This window comes from Crocodylus porosus, unplaced genomic scaffold (assembly GCF_001723895.1).
Source record: "Crocodylus porosus isolate Cpor-Errol unplaced genomic scaffold, CroPor_comp1, whole genome shotgun sequence".
Taxonomy (NCBI): domain Eukaryota; kingdom Metazoa; phylum Chordata; order Crocodylia; family Crocodylidae; genus Crocodylus; species Crocodylus porosus.
Genome location: NW_017728931.1, coordinates 52,888,130 through 52,911,531, shown reverse-complemented (window position 1 = coordinate 52,911,531; position 23,402 = coordinate 52,888,130). Strand labels below are relative to the sequence as shown.

The 23,402-nt window shown below is 46.4% G+C and overlaps 2 protein-coding genes across 2 annotated transcripts; both read right to left on the bottom strand.

The window, feature by feature from the left end:
- Positions 1 to 6: 6 nt before the first annotated feature.
- Positions 7 to 9,139, bottom strand: LOC109315946 (voltage-dependent T-type calcium channel subunit alpha-1I-like). Its single transcript, XM_019543909.1, has 6 exons — positions 9,119 to 9,139; positions 8,503 to 8,649; positions 4,352 to 4,468; positions 3,487 to 3,652; positions 2,359 to 2,555; positions 7 to 1,703 (listed from the first exon to the last, which is right to left on the bottom strand). The coding sequence occupies exons 1-6, from the start codon at positions 9,137 to 9,139 to the stop codon at positions 1,002 to 1,004; spliced, it is 1,350 nt and encodes a 449-aa protein (XP_019399454.1). The 3' UTR covers positions 7 to 1,001.
- On the bottom strand, positions 8,645 to 23,023 carry LOC109316698 (voltage-dependent T-type calcium channel subunit alpha-1I-like). Its single transcript, XM_019544961.1, has 8 exons — positions 22,329 to 23,023; positions 20,989 to 21,140; positions 18,019 to 18,128; positions 16,929 to 17,062; positions 16,110 to 16,180; positions 11,495 to 11,573; positions 10,477 to 10,598; positions 8,645 to 9,651 (listed from the first exon to the last, which is right to left on the bottom strand). The coding sequence occupies exons 1-8, from the start codon at positions 22,495 to 22,497 to the stop codon at positions 9,238 to 9,240; spliced, it is 1,251 nt and encodes a 416-aa protein (XP_019400506.1). The 5' UTR covers positions 22,498 to 23,023; the 3' UTR covers positions 8,645 to 9,237.
- Between the last annotated feature and the right edge of the window lie 379 nt (positions 23,024 to 23,402).

Sequence of the window (23,402 nt, the reverse complement as noted above, 5' to 3'; positions counted from 1 at the left end):
TATATAAAAATAACGTATGTTTCTCTATAGATGGTTTTTGCACCTTTGGGCTTCTAAAATAAAACCTCACAATTACTTAAAACTAAGGGGAAAAATTTCACCCTCCACCTCACCCCAAGCCCCAAACCTCGCAGAGATCGTGTCTCTTAGCAGCTTTCTTTTTCTTTGGAATGAAATAAAATGACAAAACCAACAAAATATAGCATCCCACATGGCCTCTCTCCCCTGAGCATTCTTGGTGTGCTTATACTGTCTCATCAAAGCACTCCATTGTGACCTCATATTGCTTCCAGTGCCCCACAGCTATTTGGTTTTTCCTGCTGTCTAGGCCAGATCTTCACTAAGCGTGAATCAGTATCAGGCCATCAAAACCAGAGTGATGCTGATTTACACCAGCTGAAGACCTCAAAGGTGCTTCTCTGCAATTTCCACCCACTGTTGATCAGGCCCACACATTCTGAATTTTCAAAGCAGAAGCATGAACGATAAGAAATTCTCCAAAAGCAACCTTCCACGCCCGCTTCTGTTTTGCACCTAATTTTTTTGCCTCCCCCCGCCTCCCCCCATTGGAAAAGAACGGCCCCAAGTCCCCACTGTTTTTCCTTCTTAGCACTTTCTGGAAGTCATAATCTCTCAGTAAAAAAAATAAATAAATCAATCTCTCTATATATGTATATGTATATAGCTAACCGCCGCTGCCTGGCAGTCACTTGGCTTGGAGGTTCCACCCCCCTCCGAGTCTGGCCGGCCTGCCTCGTTTGCTGTGGTCTCTGCGCTGCTGCTCCCACTCCTGTACGCAGGCAGGATTGTTCCCATATTGCTTTCGCTCTCTTGCGCCTCTGAGGTACGGTACTGGAGTGTTTATTTTGTGTATATATATATTTATATATGTTGTTCGCTCATTTCTTTTCCCAGCAATCCTTTGGAATTGATGCTGGGGAGTGGTAGCACAATGCTCTCCCTTGCCCACACTGCACGCTCCCTTCCTGCTCCAGGAATCCTCATCTGTTCCTTTTGCTGACTCCGTTGCCCAGCTCTAGCTCTGATGGGAGTGGGGAGCTGTGCTCTGCTGCACCCAGTTTGCTGGGGCCATCTGGGCCCTCACCCTTGCCTGCTGAGGGGGGGTCCTTGCAGAAGTCTGTCACCCAGGAAGGCATGGAAAGGAATCCCCGTGGGTCGACTGAGTAGAACTGCCTGGCTGCATTTGTGGCAGGGCCCCTGGATGTGCTGAGGCTGCTGGTGCTGTTGCATTTCTTCACAAGCGCCAGACCTGGGGATGGTGGGGGTGGGGAGAAGAGGGAAGTCAGTGAGAGGCTGCTGAGGGTCTCTGACTGCTCGCTGTTGTTGCCGCCACCCCTGAGGCTGCTTCCCACACCCTCCTCATCGGAAGGGTCCATGGAGTCATGGTGGGTGCACCCAGGGCTGGTGCTCCCACCGCTGCTGTGGCTCCGCTGATGTCGCCTGATGTTCCGCAGGCTGAAGATGCCACGGGTTCGCAGGCTCCGCCGCCGAGAGGCAGGGGAAAGTGGAGCCACCATGGTTCTTTGTGTGGCAGCTGCTGGCACTGGGCACAGGGCCACCGGGAGGTCCAGCGTGCATTGGGGTGAATCGCTGAGGTTCAGGCTGTCCTCCAGGGTGGTCTGTAAGCTGCCTTCTGAACTATTGCTCCTGCTGTCATCAAGGGATGTGTCACTCTCCGTGGCCTGTGAGACACATGCACAAAAATGAGCGTATAGCTTTCAGTCTTGGTTTCTGTCATCTGGGACAACCAGGAGGGGGAGGGGAATGGGAAGGGAAATGCAGCAATAGCTTATATCCTCCTGGAGGATCTACTACAAAGCACACATTAGAGAGCCTAGACACAGCTCTGACAGCTGTTCTCCATCTGCAGGTGTCCACAGGCTGCGGGTTCCATTATCATGAACTGTTTTTTCCACTCTCAGTCAGCCCTGGGGGGAGGGAAGTCACTCCACTGCACTGGGGATTTGGGTACTTTGAAGTCTGGCTTCGCTCTGACCCAGATTGAAACCTCTCAAATTTGAAATTATTTACAACAGAGAATGGAGCCCTACAGTTCCCAACTCGAAGGTACCCTGTCAGCTGGTGGCCTGACAGCTGCAAACCCTTGAAGCTCTGGGAATACAGGTCAATTAAGGCCTAGTGCCCTTCAGCTCCTTTTGGCCTAGCACGCACTGTATGTCTTCCACCACAGGACTCTTTGCTCCAATCACTGATTAAACCTTTGGTCCCTGAACCTCTGTGTCCTTCTCTCTCTCCCTCCTCTCAATTAATCCTTTACTTCAAATCATACAAGGGTCAAGCCTGCTACCACAGCTAAATGGGGAAAGGAGACCTTACCTGATGGAGAAGGGAGCAATTTACACTTGGAGACCTCAGTGAAGCCCAAGATCCCTGCAGAGAGATCTTAGGAAGGCTGCCTGGACACAAAACCTTCTCCTGTCCTGCCTGTGTAGCAGAGAGGGCTGGATGGAAAAACTCCACTGGGACAGGTAACAAAGGGCTGGATGTACCTGGAGAGAAGGGGCTGGGGGGAACTGACAGAGATGGTAAAAGACAGAAACAGGAAAAAAAAAAGAGCTCAAGTGTCCATTGATCCACTTTGGCGTCCCTGTTCCTACAAGGTAAGGGACCTGCCAGTCCTGTAAGCTGAAGGTATTCAGTGACAAACTTCTAGGCATGGATCCTGAGTGTTCATGTCATTGGTCCTACTTTCCCCTTAAATTGCCAAAGTTTGTAACAGTCTTACCAGCACAGAACAAAAGAGCAACAAGGTAAATTAGAAACAAGTCCTTGTGCCCCTCCCATAAATGTCCTTGGAGCAAGAGACTGAGATGTGAAGGCCCAATTCAATTTAGGTGCAACTCACTGAATCAATGGACATACACCTTGGCTGATGCAAGGCAGTAGAAGAAACCAAAATACACAAACAGGTGAGCTGGGGAGCTCAGTGACCACAGGAGGCCTCAAGCAGAGTTAGGACAGTTCTTTCCAGGGCAGATGGTAGCACCTGACAGTCTTAAAAACAAGGAGCATGGTCTCAGTGATGGAGGCACTGTTTACCACAGAGTAAGCGGAGTTCATTCAATCAGTTGGTAGCTTGATATGCTATCAGCCTTGAAGCCTTTGGCTCTCAGTCTCATTTAGATTCTGCTCTGGTGCTGCATTTAGAACTTAGCATAAATGACCCTTATTTTGGTAAATTGCCCTGGTGTAAGGGTGCATGCCTTTAAGATTCTGCACCTCTCTCTGGGGCAAATCTGGAGAAAGAGAAGAGTCACCCCATAGGCACCTTGGGAACCAGGCAAGCATCATACTGCAACCAACCAACTGGAGGTTAATTCTTCTTTAGTGAACCCAATGCCTTGTAACCTCCATTCCTTATTGGAAAAAAACAGAACCAGGCCAGACCAGTCAAACCAGCCTGCAGCCTCACCAGAACTGGAGAGCGAAGGGTATTCTCCTCACCTTGGCGGCTCTCATGCTTCAGCCAGGACTGGACTGGATTGAAAGGGATTTTCTCCATTTCACACAAGTAACTTTCTGGATTCAGAGAGACATCTGTATTTGACAGGGGGAGGAAACATTCCCCCACGCCTCCTCCCACCACAGAGTCAGGACTGTCCTGGCCGTTCTGTTGAAACAAATAAAGACATATCCTTGTGGAATTAACATGCACACAGCTTTAGCAAGACCTTGTGGCTACTTTTGAAAACACCAGAACCAAACACATTCATGTAACAAAATGGTATTCAGGTTTATGCATTCATCCTCAACCTCTTAAATATTCCCCCAGCCAAAGGAAGCCTGGTGAGGGAAACTGTAGCTTTCTTACACTTCTAAGTTATCATCAAATCTGCTTGAGTGACAGGTCTCAAGGATGGGGTGTTATTGTTAAGTGCCTGGCTTTTGCAGTCTTGAAGAGAATAAAGTATGGACATCAGATGAATGCATAGTACTCAAGTCAGTTGGGAGAAAGAGACAGTATATGGCACATCTGTGATCACCTAGTGCTAATGACCAATAGACACTGTGCTTTTGTTCAAGAGAAAGGCCTCTCATGGTTTGTGCTGTGCATGTGTCTGTAAGTTTGGTGAAAGAGACTGTATCGGACAGTATGAGGAACTGAAGATGAGACACTTGTTGCTCAGAGTCTTCTCCTGTGTGAACAGCCAGACTTCCAAGGGAATCATTCCCATCCCCACAATGAGGAATGTGGTCTTGTCAAATTGCTGCTGGGAAGGGTGGTGGCTCTTTCAAGGAAGGATATGACATGCAGGGACTGGATGCTATCAGGGTACATATGTATGCCTACATCCTAGGATTGTCTTACCTTGGTCTCCTTAGGATTCAACTGACAGATGCTATGATTGTCCAAATCATCCCCTAAGAGGATAGAAGAGGACTTGTCTGAGTTTAGGGATAAGGCTTCCATTTCGGCCAGCTGAACCTAAAGCAGAGAAAAGAAGTTGTCAGCTGAAACCAGCTGAAGCCTGTTTCTCAAGCAGTCATGCTGTTTACAGAAGGAGGGGTAGGGGGACAGAGCCCATATGCTTGAGTTTAAATTTTAAAAAAGCAACTATTCCTTTGTATACATTGTGTCTTTGCTAACCCAGAGTTGGGCCTGGCAAGAGAATCCGCTTCTAGCAAAACATGACAATGCGGGCTGGGAGCTGCCAGGGACCATGCCAGTTGCTAGATCCAGTGATCAAGGCTCCCCTGGTGTCCAAGCCGGAAAGGGGAGTCCATAGTTTGTCCCAGATTCCTCCAGTCAGGGTTAACTGAGTCTAGTTAAGGAAAGGTCTCCTTCCATCTGGGGTAATGGAGTCACAGAGATGGAGACATGAAGACAACTCCCTCTATATGGGGTTAATACAGTCTGCTCTGTGCTGGATGAGGAGAGGACTCCCTCATCCTGAGGACACCAGAGAATGCCCAGGTTAAATAGTGCAAAGGCTCTTTCATGCCAGGGATAACCATGCCTCCTTCAGTCCATGCCAATTATCATGCTTTTAATGCTCTCTTACCTTGGTCACTATAAGCTATTCCCTTCTTCCCTCTCTGCTTCCTTCCCCTTTCCCCTCTTGTCTGTCTATAACCTCAGCTAGCACGATCTCCTCCTTGTTGTTGAAACTTTGTCACCCCATCCTCCCTCCCCTTCATCTCTTTTCTCTTTCAGCAAAAAGTCTAACCAATTCATCATTCTCACCCTACGGATCTGTACAGCTCTGCTGCTGCCTACATCCCAGCTTCTTTCATTTTCCATTCAAGTTTCTACCCTACATGCCTCTTCCCAATACTCCCTCCCCTAAGCACTTTGTCTTCCACCCATTGCCCCTTCCCCCTGTGCTTGGAAAGTTTCCTCATTATCTTGGATGCTAAGAAATCCTTCTGTCCTCCTTCAAGGACTGTTCTTTGCTTGTCCTTCCATCACTGATCTCTAGAGCATAGCTCACTCCCACATTAGTCCCTGATCCTTCATTGTTATGCTTCATCTGTCTTATTTAAGGTTATGTGTTTCTCAGGGCAGTGATTTTGTCCTCCTATGGGTTTGAACAGCATCAAGTACACCTCTGGTGCTATGTAAATGGAAATATAATTTGGGGGAGATGACTCCTTCAGGCTGGGAGTTTAGCAGTCTGCCAGTGTCAGAGATTAGGACTCCTTCAGCGTGATAATTTACTTGGAATAAAGAGAAGGGAAGGCCTAAGCTGTTTTTTTAAAAGACATGAGTGACATCCATTGCCATGATATGATTTTAACACACAAACACTGAGTTGTTTAACTGTTATGCTTGATAAAGTATGACCACTGCCAACTCAAAACATGGACAACCTAGAAACCCCACAATTATGTTATGTCAAACATGCTACAGTGCGACCACTCAACAACAGCTGATATACAGAAAGTGCAGTCTTCATCTGGCTGAGTTCAACGTGTGCTCATCCATAACACTCATAAGAAAACGTCCCATCAAAACAAAACTGAAAGTTGCACCTGTGGAGATGCAAGTGTAAAATACGAACAAGTCTAAGACAACCTGCTCCATTGCTAACATCGAGTTTCAAATCATCAGTGATCACTGCCACTAGAATGCTTGGAGCTTCACTGCACTGTTAATTTGTAGACTCTGGACACCTTGAAACCTACACAAAAAGACGTACTTAACAGAGTCATAAAAGGACAAATCACATGCTCAGAGTTAGTACTCGCTGCTGCTCATGAACAAACCTTGTGCCAATACTCCATCGGCCACTGCTAGCACATATGCAAACCTCATAAACACAGGAAATGAAGGGAGAGAGATGACATGAGAAGAGCATGGATTGATGTGGTGAGACTGTCTTCTTACATTTTACAGCTTCCATGAGCTACAGAATGCTGAAAGATCTTCTGAATAAAGACATGGAAAGAAAGATGAAATGATGGCAGTTGACCGTTCACTGGCTCAGTACATTGGTTTAAAGATGTAAATGTAACCTCAGTCATAACCCTTAGTAAATAAGCTCACAGTAAAACTAGTCTTTATACACAGAGGCAAGATAATGACAGTCTTTAATTGTATGAACAGCTGTTTTGAAAATAATGATCTAAGGGTTCAATCCTGCACAGTGCTCAGCACTTTCACCGCCAAACTAAAAAGACATGTCAGTAATTTTATGCAGGCATTTTAAGTGTTTTGTTGGCTTAAGCCACAGTATTCAGTACCTTGCCAGCTCAAACCCTAGATGAGAAGGTTTAGATAAATATTGTGCTCCCTCTATATGCATTCTTAATGACTGCTTTCTGTAAGATAGGGGTGTTGAATGTGGCTCATTCATAGTGGTGGGTCATCCAACTCATGGAGCTTCTTGTGGGCTCTAACACCCATCTCCACAGGCCACATTTGGCCTCTGGACTTGTTGCTATGGCTGCCAAAGCCCCTGTGATAGTGGCATTCCACCCTCACTGTTTCAGCACAGCTCCAGAACCCAAGGAGTTAATACCACTAGCCCTGCCCTTACCTCCTGCTGAAATTGGCAGCAGGGAAGAAGGTGAGATGCATGGCTTTCAGTGGCTTCTTTCTTCCATGAGAGGGTGGGAAATTTTGCTGCCATTCTCTTCCCAGTGCAGCATGCTTACCAGTATAGCCTCTACTTTTAAAAAGAACTCACCCTTTTAAAAGTCTAAGCACCCACCAGTGGTTGCCATCCTCCTTTAAACACCCTGAGTTGGAAACCCAAATATGTAAGCACCCCAAATCATAAGTTCCTTATGAGAATTTGGGGTCTCCTCCCATATACCCCTGTGGGTAATTGGTGGAAGACTCTTCCACTGGAGATATATGGAAGCATCTGCATCTCACTACCTCTGCAGGGAATCCATCATGACATGTGACTAAATGGAGGAGGAGATCTGGTGCCTCAGACTCAGGGGCACGGAGCCAATCTAATGCTCTCTTTTTGTAAACCTGACAGAGGAATCTACCAATGAGAACACTGTTTGCCAAAATCACTGACTCATTTCAGTAACTAAAACTGTGGCATGTAAGTTAACTAGAGAGTGATGGTGATGATTAGTTGGATAACCTAAGATGTTACGATAACAATACCAAAGCATGAGCTGAGTTACAAAGACAACTTCAACCACCATCACAACCATTAGATGTAACAATCGTGGATACTTTCATTTAATTAAAACTGAATTTCTCTCTGTGTGGCTTGGTCTTGGTTTTTAAATGAGTTGTAACTAGATGAAGAGCCTGAAGGTTTATGGACAAGTTTACAAAGGCACCCAAGTGAATTAGGAGGGCCTAAAAACAATAGGACAATGTGCCTAGCTCATGTAGGTGATTTTGAAATTTCCACCTTTACTAACAAAGCCATTTGTCAGCTAGAAGGATCTCCACAAAAAAGAGACTCAAGAGACATTCTTACAGGGTGAATTTATAATTAATTTTAACTCAAACTAATTAACAGATTTACTTCACAATCCAATCTTTACTCACAGATTATGGACCTATTCAATGAGGCATTTATGTACTTACATGCTTAAGTCTCATTGACTTCAATGGGACTTAAGCAAGCATACATTTAGAATGAAGATTAATTGAGCCACAAATGCTGTAAATTTGGGAAAGAGATGCTGCATCCTTTCCCCAACACAAAGAAGTTGAGTTTCTCCTTTACATGCAAAACTGAACACAACCAGAGAGGCCTCCACAACAGTTCTCCAGCTCATTCTCTCCTGCCATGCTTGCTGAGACACCTGCCTCTATTTCCATCTTTTCATCAGTACAAACAAGCCTCCCGAGGCTAAGGACAGGCCAGTGTCTAATGCAGTATCAGAAGTGCACACTAGTAACAAACACAGGTAAAGCCTTCTGTCTAAGTGATCTATAGGAGCCAGGAGCATTGCCCAGGCAAGTCTCAAGTGTGTGGTCACATGGGCGCATCTGTGTGTTTGGTGGGGGGTTCCCCTCCCGCATCCTCGCCCGCAGGTTACCTCTTGCTTGTCATGGTTACACTTCTCGCACATGGCCGGCGAGGAGTAATGATGGAAGACGGAGCCCGATAGGTTATCGATGATCATTAACTCCCCGTCGAAGGAGTCCTTAATAATTAAAGAGACACTGTCCAGCCATAAGTTCTCCTAGGGGACAAGAAAGGGGGGAGGATGGGAGAAATTATTTTAAGAACCCAAAGTTTTTTTGCTTCAATGTTTTGTGTGAACTCAGGGCCAGGCTGCCACCCTTACTCGGGTAGAGTAGTACCTTCTCTACCAGCAACTTCACTGGATTCAATGGGGCTATCAAGAGGGCCTTAAGGTGGGTAAGGGAGGAAGAATTCAGCACTAAGCACTCAGTACAAAGGAAGGACTGATATTACTAGCTGCCAGTGCAGACAGGCACTGTGTAAGCTTCCCTTCCAGCTCTGCCAATACACCTTGCTCCTGTCCTGCAGCATTCCCTGCTATTCCAGTCCTGAGCTCCCCATGCAAAAACACTCTGCTAATGCACCTTAATCTTAACAGGTTGCACCTGTCCTGAGCTTCAAGCCCTGAAATTCCTACATTGCTCTGCCAATTCACCTCTGAGTTATAGTGCAGGACCCCCTGCTACCTCAATCCTGGCCCCACACATCTAAACCAAAGCACTGCTTCACCCAACCTAGAGCTGAATGCAAGCCAGTCCCCTAGAGGTGGAAGAGTCCATAACCCATCACTGAGCTCTAGATCATCTTACACTGCTTTGCTTCTCCCCACTGCAACCTGCAGCAGTCTTGCTGGTAAGCACAAAGATCTACCCACCTGTGCTGGAGAGTAACATCTCATGCAAAGACGTCCTTCAGGGTCCACTCTCCCACCACCTCCTCCTCCACCACCTCCTCCACTTCCTCCCTGTCCTGAACTCGGTGAGCCCAAGCTGCGGGGGCACAACCCATGTGCCATCTCTAGCTCAATCTCAGCATCCATCTCGGCGTCCTCCTGTGCCTCTTTGTTGCTGTCATCCAGGTGTTTCATGAGTACAGCAACCACCACATTAATGAGAACAAACTGGGCAGTTAGCACAAAGCTAACGAAGTAGAGCGGTGAGATGAACTGCAGGTTGCTGAGGCAGCTCCGGTCATCCTGGGTGCAGTCCCGCAGCGTGTCCTTGAGAAAAAGGTGAGAGGAAGTGGTGGAAAGGAGGAGGGAGGGAAAGGATAGCTTCAGACAAGCCTAAACTTGGCTGTTACCACATTCAAAAACCATAGAAATCAATGCCAGGCAGGACCAAGGTTCCTCAGGCCTCAGTGCTATCTGGGCATACAAAGTTCTCTGTGCCCATCACAGTTATGGGAAGTCAATCATGTTGGACGATCCCTGTTCTGTGTGCCAGAAGCATGTGCTCCACCTCCCACAGGTCTAAGGAGAAAATCTCTTCCAGACCTGTCAAGGTGGTCATCACTAATCTTATGCTTGTGAGCAAGATTCACTACAAGTGAGCACCTAATTCCAGTTCCATCTCAAGGCACCATCAATGTCCAAAGACCTGACCATTTTTCTCCCTTGAACGTTACGAAGATATTTATTGCTGAGTGACAGAACTTGCCCATGCGATAATACTTATATGTGCCTGGTGTTTTGAAGTCAGACGCTGGGTCCCTTGTAGCTCCAGTCATCGTACCATATACATACCCAATCAGTCTGGGTGGAGATCCCTATTGCATTGAATCTTTTCCCTCAGCTTGAATTCACAGTCACCCTGCTCCTTATGGACAGAGTCTGCAACTGTGTCAGCCAGCTGACTGTAAGGCTAGGCCTTATCTAATATAGCAGGAGGTAGAATGCTCAACCACATGGTGTAATGGTTTGATCTGGTGACCGTTCCTACATTTCCCAACCTCCCTGCTACTGTGCCTCATCCGTCCCCACTCCAGTAGAGACTTTCTCCTTCCTCAAGAGCAGAAACCTTTCTTCCCCTGAGGCTGAAGTTACCTTCATTATTCCATTCCAGTTGTCACCAGTGGAGACCTGGAAGAGCGTGAGGAAGGCCATCCCAAAGTTCTCAAAGGTGGCATGGCGGCTCATGCCTTCACAGGGGTTCTCATCATTGCATACTGAAAGGAAGGAATATGTAAACTGATCAAATGATATACTGCTAGCTCTTGAAGCAGATGAGGGACTTGGCAGAAGGCTTTCTTATTATCATTCTACTCTGAGATTCCTGGCTTTATACCCAGAAATCAGCACCAAACAGGTCTCACATATTGCCTCATGGGCTGGCCTCATGCCCGGAATGGCTGACCAGTGTTTGGGCACTGTGTATCAATTTCAGATAAATGCCCAGCCCCAGAAAATCAAACAGTATAGCTCATTCCCCAGAGATGTCCAACTACTACATTAGCCCAAAACATTTATCTCCTCTGCTCCTTGATTTCTGTTTTTCTCTTGCAAAAGCTGACACTATTCATTACAGTTAATGAGTTTCTAAGGTATACTTTGCTACAGTCAGCTTTATAGGAAATGTGTCCAAGCCAGAAACACTTGGCATAATGATAAGGAGGTAAAATGCTGCACCCAGAACACTCAACAGCAGTTGTATCACTAAGGCTCTCACTTGCTTGGGGTGAAAGAAGACTTCCCACTCCCTCTTTATTTAGTTGTATGAAAATCTGCCCATTGGAATATGATGGGGCAGACAAGAGGAGTGCACAAACTTTACTTCAGTCTTCCTTGTTGTTGTGGTTGACAAGTAAGGATCCACCAGGACAGTGTATGGAAATGATAGATTGAAGAATGAGAGAAAAAACCTCATTTTGAAGCATGCTTTTTGGGCAATAATACCTTTGGAACACAATCCTATTATGCCAAACACCTGTTGAGAATGATGAAAGTCACCAGAAAACTCAGCCTTTTTTCTAAAATTGGAGCTGAGTCTGGTGCCTTCTGAAAGGTTTCCACTCCTCTACAATGTTTGTGCCCCACCCAAGACAACTGCATTCTTGAAACTTACCCAGTTTTCCAAAGAGCTCCACTCCCAGAGCAGCATAGATGAAAAAGAGGAGCATGAAGAGCAACCCAAGGTTCCCCACCTGAAACCAAACCACAGGATGTCAACTTAATATAAGCCAAGCCAAATGAGGCAATGTTGGATCATATCAAGCCACCAAAGCAGCAGCATAACATGACTAAACATTTTTATTTGAAAAAGCTTATTGAACCAGTCCCTTAGCACCCAGGAAGTCACCAATAAAGGCACTAATCATATTTCCACCACCCTTGGCTGCTAGGCCTTCCCACCCACACATCAAAACCGGCCAGGACATTCCCAATTGTCTGAGCTCCACAACATGTTCTCTTCCCTTTGTAATCTATAGCCTTGGACTCTGGGCCAGAAAGCAACTTCTTTCAGGCCTATGTGACATAGTGAAGCCTATAACGTGTTATTTATAAAGGCCAAACTATGACCCAAACTAAATGTCATGCCCTGAAAAGCCCCCTGCCCCTCCTGCCCCTCCCCCACCCTACACAGATACCTAGCCTCCTCTGTTACCAGACACTGCCAAGTGGGAGTCATATGGAAAGGCCTGGATGCTCATGCTTCAGCCCCTGTGGTGTAGCAAGTAGAGGACTCTGGAGAACAAAGTGCTAGTCATGGGTAGGGACTGAAGGGAGTAAGTGGGCACACAGGAAAGAAAAGAGTGAACCAAGGCTTTCTGAGGTGCATAGTAACAGGGGAACTGTGGAGAAGAGAGGCTGCTAGGAAACGAGGGGGTGGATCTGTGTATGGAACAGGAGTAGGTAGCTAGACAGAGCCCTTTTCTGTACCCTGTCTGTCAATATGCAAAAGGACCCACAAGCTTCTGCTGCCTGGTGCATTATGAGGACAGCACCAGGAGCAATATGGGAAGCCATGCTTCATAGGTATCACAGCTTGCCTGTCCTCCTCCTACCTGCCTGGCCTGCCTCCCTGAGCCCCACAGCTGGGATGGTGGGATGCAAGGCAGAAGCAGAAAATACAAGTTGCTAATGACAGGATAGCTCCTGTTGGCGAAACTTGAGAGGAAGCAATGGATGAATAAGGATGTGGGAAGCAACTTGTACACATGTGGAGGTGTGATCATGGTACGGGTATAACATGCAGTGGGAGAACTGGGCATGTGCCCTCGGCACCACCTAAGGGAAGAGCATTGGAAGGATGAGGGGACAGGGCAGGGCTTACCACAGGGCTACTTGCTGCAGCCTACCTTGCTGCTGCCTACCTGCTGCTTTGCCTGGCTGTGCTGGCACTTTCCAGCTCAAGAAAGCAGCCAGTTCAGAATGTGTGTTGTAGAGTGCAAGGAGTTCTGGGAATCAAGTCTTGTAGAGCAGCAGTGGCGTTTGCTGTTGTTGCGAGAAGAGGGGAGGACACAGCTGCCACCATATTCAGCACCTTTTTTTGCCCTCTGCACACAGGCCTCAGCATCAAAAAATGGGGTGAAAGTTACCCCTTGGCAGCAACAAACTCCATTGCCAGTCTACAGCATTATGATTCCCAGGACACTTTGCACTCCATGAGATTTGCCAGGCTCTCTGGCTGCATCTACACGTGCACTTTAATGCGCATTAATCTGTTTTAATGCTTATTAAAGCATCACTTAAAAAAACATGCTATTTAGTTAACACACATTAAAAAAGGCTAATGTACATTAAGCGTCACTTGAAAATTGTGCTCTTTAGTTAATGCACATTAAGACAGGCTAATGGGCATTTTCCTAGTACCTCTCAATGGAGGTACTAGATTTAATGCGCATTAATTAAAGCACATTAATGCATGTGTAGATGTGCTCCCTGTGTTGTTCTTGTGCCTGTAATTGATAAGGTAGGAGGAACTGCATGAGGAAGGGTGAGAGATGGCTGACTAGGACACATTTTTTTCTATGATACACCTCTGGACTATGGGTATATCTATACTGTGTCTGAGGCAATCTTTAGAGCACAGCTCTTGAACACACCCTGCCTACCCACTCCATCTCCACAGGTGCTGGTCCCTGTGAATGGCCCCTTGCTGTCAAGATCTCTGTCTCCAGAGTGCTTGAAAATGGTGGTTTCACTGCCTCATTTCTGAGATTGGTGCATATGGAGCAGGAGTGAGCAAGTAGGGGGCACCTGAGTGAGTAACTCAGGCAAGCAAGGTAGAGGCAGTATCGAAAGACCCTGTGGGTCTCCAGCCTTATAAAAACTCCAGAAGATCTGTCTTTCCCTTTTAAGAATTGCTGTGGAACAACCAAACCAGGGAGGAAATTCAAATAGGACAGTCACAGAAGCTGCATCTGCCATCAACAAGCCTAAATACCTTTTGGGTGTCTAATTGCAAAGAACATAAAGTAGAAGGTCTAAAGGAGAAGAGTGTACAAGGGAAAGGAGACCTCATTTTAAAATGCTTCTTCTGCCAAAGTCAATAAATCTTCAAAAATAATATTACAGATAATTTAATTGTCCCCTGAAGAGGGAACATGTAAAATATAGGGGCAAAATTCAATCACTTAAATGCGAAACACAAGGATTTTAGTACCCCTCTAAGTGTAGACTTTTAAATAACTTTAACTGTGGAGTGATTTTTGATTCCTCTTTTATGCAACTGTATTAAATTAAATCAACCTGTTATAGAAAGAACCAAGGGCTATCTGACAGGAAATGTCTCAATCATAGACTCCTTGGATACTGTAAGAATTAATAACAGCCTACTGTAGGCTCTAAGGAAATGCCTTGGGCCTCTGCCCTTTACATAATTATTTATGTGTGTGGAGTGTGTAGGGGTAGGCAAAAGAAACATCAGGGAAGGGGTCTTAGCAGAGAGATACTTTAAGAAAGCCTGGAAAAAAAGCCAGGCAAGATTCTTTGGGTAGATGTGATATCTTTTATTAGACCAACTAAATAGTTGGAAGAAAGTTCTTTGCAAACTTCTGGGCACAAAAAGGCCTGAATAAGGGTGTTTGTGCCCAAAAGCTTGCAAAGAACTTTTCCCCAACTATTTAGTTGGTCCTTGCCTGCCTATGTCCTTAGACCAACACGGCTACAACCAACAACCCTGAGAATAGCCAGGCTTTCTCAAGAAAGGAGGAATAGTGAACTGGTGGTCAATGCACTGGAGATGGATTTGGAGGTATAGCCAGGCTTTCTCAAGAAAGGAGGAATAGTGAACTGGTGGTCAACGCACTGGAGATGGATTTGGAGGTCTGTCTTCAGTTCCCACCTCCGTTACCTGCTTCTTATGTGATCCTGAGCAACTTGCTTACTCTCCATGTGCCCCAATTCTCCATCGGCTAAATGAAGATGATAACACTTTCCTTGTCTATTTAGCCCATAAACTCTTTGAGGCAGAAGCTGTCTTGGTGCATCTTAAAGCATCTAGCACAACAGGGAGCTGGTCTCAGTTGGAGCCCTTAGCTGCTCCTATAACAGATAAATCACACTAATAATAAACAGATGGAGATCAGATGAAGATCAGAATTTGGCAAAGATCAGAAACTGTTTTTTCTTGTGACATGTAATTCCACTTAATTCAAGACGTGGATTTAGTGACACCAATATCAGAAGTAAATTTCTGGCATAAATACTTGTGCTGTTCCCAGATTGATTTTCAGCTCTCATTCATGAACACTGACACATTATCTGATAAATCAACTGACAAATGCCTGTACATTTTGAGATTGTGTAGGATAGCTGTCTGCTATAGACTTGCTGAAGGAACGATCAGATCTATGATCAATAGAGCTACTTGCTGCCATTATTCCTTTCTTAACAACTCTCTCGAGGATTCAAGGGAAAGGAGAACTATCTCTCTGGCTGCTCATCCCTCAGGAGGGCTTCCCTTGGCGAGCTCGTGGTCTGTGTAAGACAGCGTGTCAATATCTCATTCTAAAACAGCTGCCTCTCACAGCTCATGAAATCCTTCCATCTCACTGTCTTTAAGAGACGTTTAGTGGCATGCTGTGTGAACCACAACAGACAGTATCACTGCTTCTCATGAGACCAGGGGCTCAAAATCACACAGGGAACAATTGGTAGAACAGTGCAAATAAAAAGGAAGAAATCAAAAAAGAAAGGACAAAAGAACTGCACAGCACTAAGTAAGAACGGGAGTTTTAAAGGACGGTGTAGCAGTAAGCAAGAATAGGAGTTATGAGAGTGAGACAAATATAGTATGAATGAAAGAGAACAGTGGAAAGGAAGCACTTGTGAGAAAGAATGAGGAGGCCAAAAAGAGAGAGTCCCTGAAAGGCTTTCTCCCTTCCAAGATGGCCACCACCCACTCTCCATTTTCATATTGTATGAGTGTATGGAAAGAGACTGGTGAATAGCAGCAAGTGGGAAGTGGTGCCTAGAAATCAAACAGGTAAGCAGGCCTCACTCAGAAATGAAGCCCCACTTAATCCAAAAACAACACAGTGTTATAGAATTGTGGGCCAGAAAGAAAGGAATAGCCCCATGTGGCTGGCATGACAACCTTCTGGCATGACCCTATGGCAGACCTTGGCACTAACCTCGAGCACTCAGTAGGCAGTCTCTGATTCTAAGTGTCCCAAGGACATGGATAGGGAGACTGGTTCTGAAAGGGAGATCTTTGGAGAAGCTGGTTTCTTTACCTGGGGCAGAGCTTGCACAACTGTGTCCAGCAATGCTCGCATCCCTGTGGCCATCTTCAGAAGCTTCAGAACTGGCCCAAAAAACAAAAAAAAGAATGGCACTCAGTGCTGGATCATAAGGGAGAGAAATTTACTTTTAATGCCAAAGCCACTCGCAGTAGCACACCATTCAGTTGTTCTGTCTGTCTCCTCTACAAACTGATCCACCAACCAACCTCTCACCACTTCTCCAGCTGCCACTCTTTGGACTTCCTTCCTCCCATGACACCTCCGCTCTAACCCATCCCTCTTCATACCAACTTCGCCTTCTCTCCCACCCTCTGCACAGCCTGGATCCTTCCATTCCACTCATACATACCCTGCCCCTAGTGCTCCTCCTCCTCCTCCTCACAATCCATGTCACCTTTCCTTTTCCAATTCTATAACCACAAACACCCCCATCATTCCTTTGTCTTTCGACTATTTACTAATGCATCTCAGGGAAATATTGACCATTCCAGGGCAAACCAAGTCGGGCCTTGGCCCCCTCTGTGAAAACATCAGTAACTTTTGCCCCACTAACAAAAAAGCAGCAAGAATTTGCTTCTCACCAAAATCTGTCAATTATTTTGGTCCCTCTCACTCAGTGAAACCCACCATTGCATGTAAACATCAGGTTAAGGGCAGCTGGGAGATAGTCAAAGCTACTGTGGCCCTTCAGGATTACAGGCCTGAGAAGCCATATGGTGAGCTGGACCCACAACCTGCACCCAGTTCACTCTGTCCCACAACTGGCTGGGGTTGTCTATAACCTCTGCCTCCAGCCAGTCTCTCTCTCACCCCGGGCGATGCGCAGAACCCTCATGATGCGGATGATAGTGGGGTTGATGGGGAGAGCTGCATTGATCTCAATCTCCTCCAGTGTGATGCCCATGACAGAAAGCAACACAATAGCCAGATCCAGCTGGTTCCACCTTAAAGAAAAAAGAGAAGGTAAAATGGAGATTGTCTGCTTCTTTGAAAGGGAAAGAGCAGTTTCCCTCTCACAAAAAATCCCTCAACTCATAGAAACATGGAAAAACAGGCAAGAAAAGGATGTCAAGAGATCATCTGCTCCAGAGGTGGCCAACCTGTGGCACAAGTGGCATGGACAGTTTCTGTGTGGAGCATGTAGATCAGGGAGGGGGAAGACAGTGCAGCAGCAGAAGGGCCAGGGAGCAGAAAGCAGAGCAGCAGATCAGACAGGGGAATGGGTTTGTAGTGACACTCAGAGAGGGCACAGGGCTTAATTTGTGGCACACCTGCCAGAAAGGTTGGCCCTAACTGATCTAGTTTAGTCCCTAAACCAGCCTGAACAAATGTTTATTTGGCCTTCCTTTACAAACTTCCAATGACAGAGACTTGACAGTCTCTCAGTAAGTCTGAGTGATAGATGGAACCTAATGCAGTTGACGTCTAACTCTTCCCTATTGTGCTTTCTGCACCAGTAAAATCAGTGGACTCCAGCATGAGACAGCCACTGTACAGCTCTTAGTGTTCACTGGATATCTCTCTGTTATGTTGATGGAGGTGTTTGCAAACTCCTTTGGGCATACAGCAGGGCAGTCTAGGCAGCTTGCTACAGTTCCAGAGGCATGAAGACATGCCTGGTCACTCAAGCTGGGGAGTCCACTGTCCAAGGCAACTGGATGCTGTCTCTAACTACATCAATACCTTGTGTATTGTAGGCTACAGAAACTGGAGTGGCTTTAACTAAGCTAGTCTGATGGGCTGCCTGGGTTGGGCAGAAGTTTGACCCTTTGTTTTGAGTAGACCTTTGCTACTCAGACTCAGGTGACAACGATGGGGCACTGTGCTACAGGATTCCATTACAGATCCCTCCCCAAAACTGACCATCCTCATAGCATGACATATATGTCCTGCTGCTCACCTGTCTTTGAAGAATCGCCGCAGCCCAAATGCCACCAGCTTCAGAACTGCCTCCAGCACAAAGACGGTTGTGAACATGTAGTTGCAATACTTCAAAGCTGTCTCTAGAGACTGTGGATGGACAGAAAGGGGTAAAGAGGAGGAGAGTGAGAGGCATTAGCTGCATGCCTGCTCGGGACATCATTGACTTCCAGCCTGGACCCATTTATCTGTTTTGACTGATTAGGAATTAACATGGGATGGAGATGGGAGAGGGGCTGCTGTATCCCATCCTGCATCTGCTTTGACAGTTTGGTCCCATTTACCACAGGTGGCCATCAAACTGCAGTCCCATCCCATGGAGCCCTCTGCATACTCTGCTGTTCACCCCTCAAACTATTCAGTACAACAGACCAACTTTGGGAAAGAAGGTACAGTGCAGAGGGTTAACAATGCATTGTCACCCACGCCCACTGGCACCCACAGCATGAGATTTGTGAGATGCTGCCCTATAAGTAGCTCCGAGTAATCTACTGCAAGGGAGAGAGTCAGAGAAGATGCTCTGAGGAGAGAACCTATGGCTGGATGACCATCACCTTTGGGGAGAGGAACGCCATGGCTGGGATTGGGCTTGTTTTTGCTTAATTGCCATCATTGCAGCCACTGTGATGATCATCAGAGGGTTTATGTTAATGGGATGTAGCACTTTTATGGCACCTTTTTGTCACAGGACCATAAAGTGGTTAGCGTAGTGATTTTTCAATAGGAATGCTGCAGTACCCTGATCCTTTTAAGAGTACCTGGCCCCTGTGCAAGGAGGTAAGCATGCCACACTCACCTGTGGCTGCCCCCTCCTGCACCTCAGCAGACCCTGCACTCCCTGCATGTTGCAGCATGCTCTGCTGCAGGTGGGGGGACATGCAGTCAGAGCCTCACTTTTCAGCCTATTATTTTCCCCGGCTCCTCACAGGCTCCCAGAACTGGAGGGATGGGCTGCTGGGGCAGATGGCTCCTCCCTGGCATGTAAGTCCCTGGAGAAGCAGCCCAAAGAAGTGGGAGTTTCCCTTTCCCAGTTAGGTACAGAGTGGGGGTAGGGAGAGGGTCTCCTTTCCCAATCCCACCTCCTGGGCCTTATGTGTCCTGTTGCTCATCCCGCTGCCCTCCAACCCCTTCAGCATCCCTTTTGTGCCATGTGTGCCCAGCATCACATCCCTGCTAGCCAGGTGTGCTTGGGCTCTGTTCGTTTTGGTCCCAGAGCTGGAATTCAGGGGGGATCACCCTAGGATACCTAATGGCCAAAAATGGCCTGCTGATTCCCAGTCCTCAGCAACGACCTGGACCCATGTGTAGGGAGTTCAGGTGGGAACAAATGTGTGCAAGACCAGGTAAAGCTAGGGAAGAGCTCCCAATGGCAGCACGAAGGGGTGTATATTGTACTTATATTTTATATTATGTCATAATATATCAATGCAATTAATTAATAATCCATTATTTAATAGTATAATGATACTGTTTACATCATAATACTGGTACTAAGGTATGTTAGTTTTTTAAACAGGGTACCGCTACATTCTAAAAACTGACAGAGAGGTGCCTTAAGTCTAGGCTAAAAGGCAAAAAAGTTGAGAACCAGTGGCTTAGGTAGTATAATTAGGGAACCAGTAGTTAATAGTAAAGCTTTCCAATATGCCTGTACGACCATCCTTGTTTTACAGATGAGGAAACTTGGGCAAAGGGAAGATAAGTGACTTACCAAAGACTAAGGTTTGACATGTGAGAGAGAAGGGATAAAGTTGGCTAATTTCTGCAGGGTGAAATAAGGGACATTGTGAAGATACAGGAAGGTGGTTCAAAAACAGGAATAAAAGGTATCAAAATTAGAAAGAAACTAAGCTGGTCTAGAGGCAAAACTTGGCAGTGCATTTAAATACTGATGTATAGGTTCTGTCCCCCGTTACAGCCTGGGCTACCTCTAATATAACCAGCACTGGATAAAAGATCAGAGATGTTGCATTGAACCATTCAGGAATATACAAGAGGTCTTCTGGAAAGGAAGGGTGGTTCCCCAGGCCTGAAATGTTATGAAACATATGTAGCAATGAGTGGGCACCTTCACAAAGAGAGAGCAAACCCCTTTTCTAGGCAGGCGGTTTATATGTCTTGCCCCGGGAGCCTCTGTAACTTTAGAAGTGCTGAGGATTCATAATCACTCCCATTTCAGAAATTAAGCTCTCACAGGCCTTAATGCCCTTTGTTATGATCACACTCCCTCCAGATGAGGGAAACTTGTCAGCTTTTGTCTACAGTGCTTCTCTCATGGAAGAAATGTGGCTGAGCACAGAATTCTCTTCCCCTACCTAAGCACGAAGTGTGCCAGCCCCCGATGCACTCCCAGATCATCCCATTCAGCAGTGGCAAGAGAACTGGAGCAACAAAACTGGATTTTGATCCATCTCCTAGGAGAGCAAAACTTGAAAAACTTTAGGCTTCCTACTATCCTTCAAGGCTCTCTCTGTTGAGGCCCAGGGGAAAACACAAAGAGAGTAAGACCCAGGCTCAGATTGGGTCACTCCGATAGCAGAGAAAGTAAAAACTTCCCTATCTACGACTCCTGTGTGTTATGGTGAACTGTAACAGATGCAGCAGTAGCAAAATTACTTGATCATTATTTGTCCATTGCTTCAGGCAGGTGATGTTGACAGGGTAAGGAGGGGAAGATACAAAGGAAAGGTTTGAGGAGGGGGGAGGTTAAAGAAGATGAGTGAATATAGAGGATTCCTTGGGGTTGTAATTTGTTCCCCTCTGCAAAGCATGATGGGGAACTCACTTTCTAACTCACTCTCTAATGGTTGCTCAATTTTACGCTTTTTTGACCCCTTATGTGACTTGCTGCTTAAGAGAGAAAATGTCAAGTTTTTCTCTTTTGGTTAAAGGAGGATAGAAAAAAATGGGGATGTGGGGATAGGATTTATAATCTCTTGAACTCACTCACCACAGGCTGGTTGTAGTGCTCCAGGGACATGGTGACGACGTTCAGGCAGATGATGAAGGTGATGAAGATGTCCAAGTAGTGGCTGGTGCAGACTGAATGGATGAGGAGGCGGACAGGGCAGTAGGAGGCGTAGTATGGCAAACGCTGCGCTTCTTTAAAGGGAGAAGTTAAAAAGAGAGAGAGAGAGGAAGACACAGAAAAGAGAGAAAAATAAGAAAGGGGAGCGGGAAAGAAAGTGGGGAGAAGAATAGATGATACAAAGAGAAAGAGAGAGAGGGAACAGTAGAAACAGAAAAACGAATGAGATAGGGGAGATAGAAAGAAGGAGAAGAATAAAATAAAAGAATGCAAAGAAAGAACATAGAAAAAGAGAGGAAAAGAGGGTGTAAAAGGAAGGAGAAGAAAAGAAGAAGGGTGGGAGTGACAGAAAGAATTTGTTAATCTTGTGTTTGTGGGAACGGCACTACATCAGCATTTCATGCCTCAGCAAATTAAGATCATAAATGATAAAAGGGAGCAGATGGCTCCAGGAAAGGCCCAGGGGGTGGCACAAGGGAGAGAAAAGACTGAATCAGAGGAAGGAAAATGCATGCCTGTGGGCTGGGAAAGGAGGAGAGTGATCAGACAGGATCTCTGGGGCAGGGGTAAATAGAAGTGATTCCAGGAACAACCATGCACTTGTGATGCGTCTCTCACCGGATCACAGAGAACAGAAGCATGGGGGAACCTCACTGGGGAGGGGACTCATCCAGTTCCAGGGGAATCTTGGAACTGATGAGTGAAACCACTGTGCAGACAGAAAAGGACCAGGATCACAGCAGAGATGCCAGTGTCTTCTTCTTTTTTATGCCCCTTTGATTTAAATGGGAAGTGGAGTAATGTAGGAGTCCTCTACATTCACTGGTGCTGCAGAGTTCCCTGAAGGGTGACTCTGAATCACAGAGGTATGAAGGTGTGTGCATGCGTGTGCATGTTTGGGGAGGTCAGGTCCCTGCTAAAGAACACACAGAGAAGCAAAAACACTTCTTTGAGCATTACTATTTCAGAAGCAAAGTGTGAAAAAAACAGCCACCCATCCCAGTGTGTCCCCAGATGGATTGCAGGCCCCTTGCCCCTTCCTCTGTCACAGGCTGCTCATATTCTGGTTCTAGAGAGTAGCTGGCTGGGAGGGTGCCATAGCACCACAGCAGGGGTGTCCCACTGAGTGGAGAGCAATGCTGAGGGCTGGGGTCTATATGCCAATATACAGAAACCAGTTGGTAAGAAAAAAAGAAGAGGAGAAGGTTTTTCTCAAAAAACCTCGGCCTACGAACCAACCAAACACTTAGGCTGTGCCTTACTCCTGCGCTTCTTCTCCAGGCGCCTCAGCCGCTTCTCTTCCCGCCGGCGTGCTTCCTCGGCTTCCTGGTGCTGCCGGCACTTGTGGAAGTTCTCCACCACTACCCCCACAAACATGTTGAGGACAAAGAAGCTGACAATGAGGAGGAAAGAGATGAAGTAGAGGAGCATCCAGGGGTTATTGTTGGTCACTGGCTGGAGGAGAAGGAAGAAAAGGTCATTATTGTTTGCCTAGAAATTTGAGGTGGGATTCTGAAAACGAGGAAGGTAGCACACTGGGACTTGCTGGGAGTCAGTAATGGAACTAAGATAATGAGGGAGATAAACCAGAGATTGTGATTGGCTGGCTAGACGTCAGGGGGCACAGTTATGAAAATATGGGAGGTTATGATTACAACTGGCTTTTTGGGAGACAGGGTTAAGATTGTGAAAGAGAGAGAGGAGGTTTGTGATTAGCTTGTTGGGAGTCAGGGGCTACGGTTACGAAAATGAGGAAAGGGAACAGCTCTCTGCAATTGGCTAGGTGGATCTTAGAGGGGCAGGATTATGAAAATGAAGAGAGGAGCCACAAGTGGACTGAGTGACTGGAAGTCAAGCACAAGACTATAATAATATTAAGCACTCAAGCTGCTGCCTTGGAAATGCAAATGCAATCCCAGGAAAAGAGCAAGTGTGCAATTAAAACATCATAAAGTATAAAAGACAAGTGGTGGAAAACTGTGCTGGGCAGAGGGAAATCAATTCCACATCTAAGGGGTTATGGGAAGGTCATGTCTGAAAGCAGCTATCATTGGGTGCATCTACACATGCAATTAATGTGCCTGAATAAACTCTGGCACAGTTTGCGCCTGAGTTTACTGCTCCCCAGAGCAGTGTTTACACGTGCGCCTGGGACTGCAGCATGTTGAGCCATAGCTAGCAGGAAGCTGGCGGGGGGGTGGAAATCAGCCTGCCAGCCCAGGTCTGCTCCCCCCAGCTCAACATACTGCATAGAGGCTGGCTAGGGCACGAAGGTGCTAAAGTGTGGGGCTAGTCAACAGACAGCCCCTGCACTGTAGCACCCTTGTGCCCCTGCC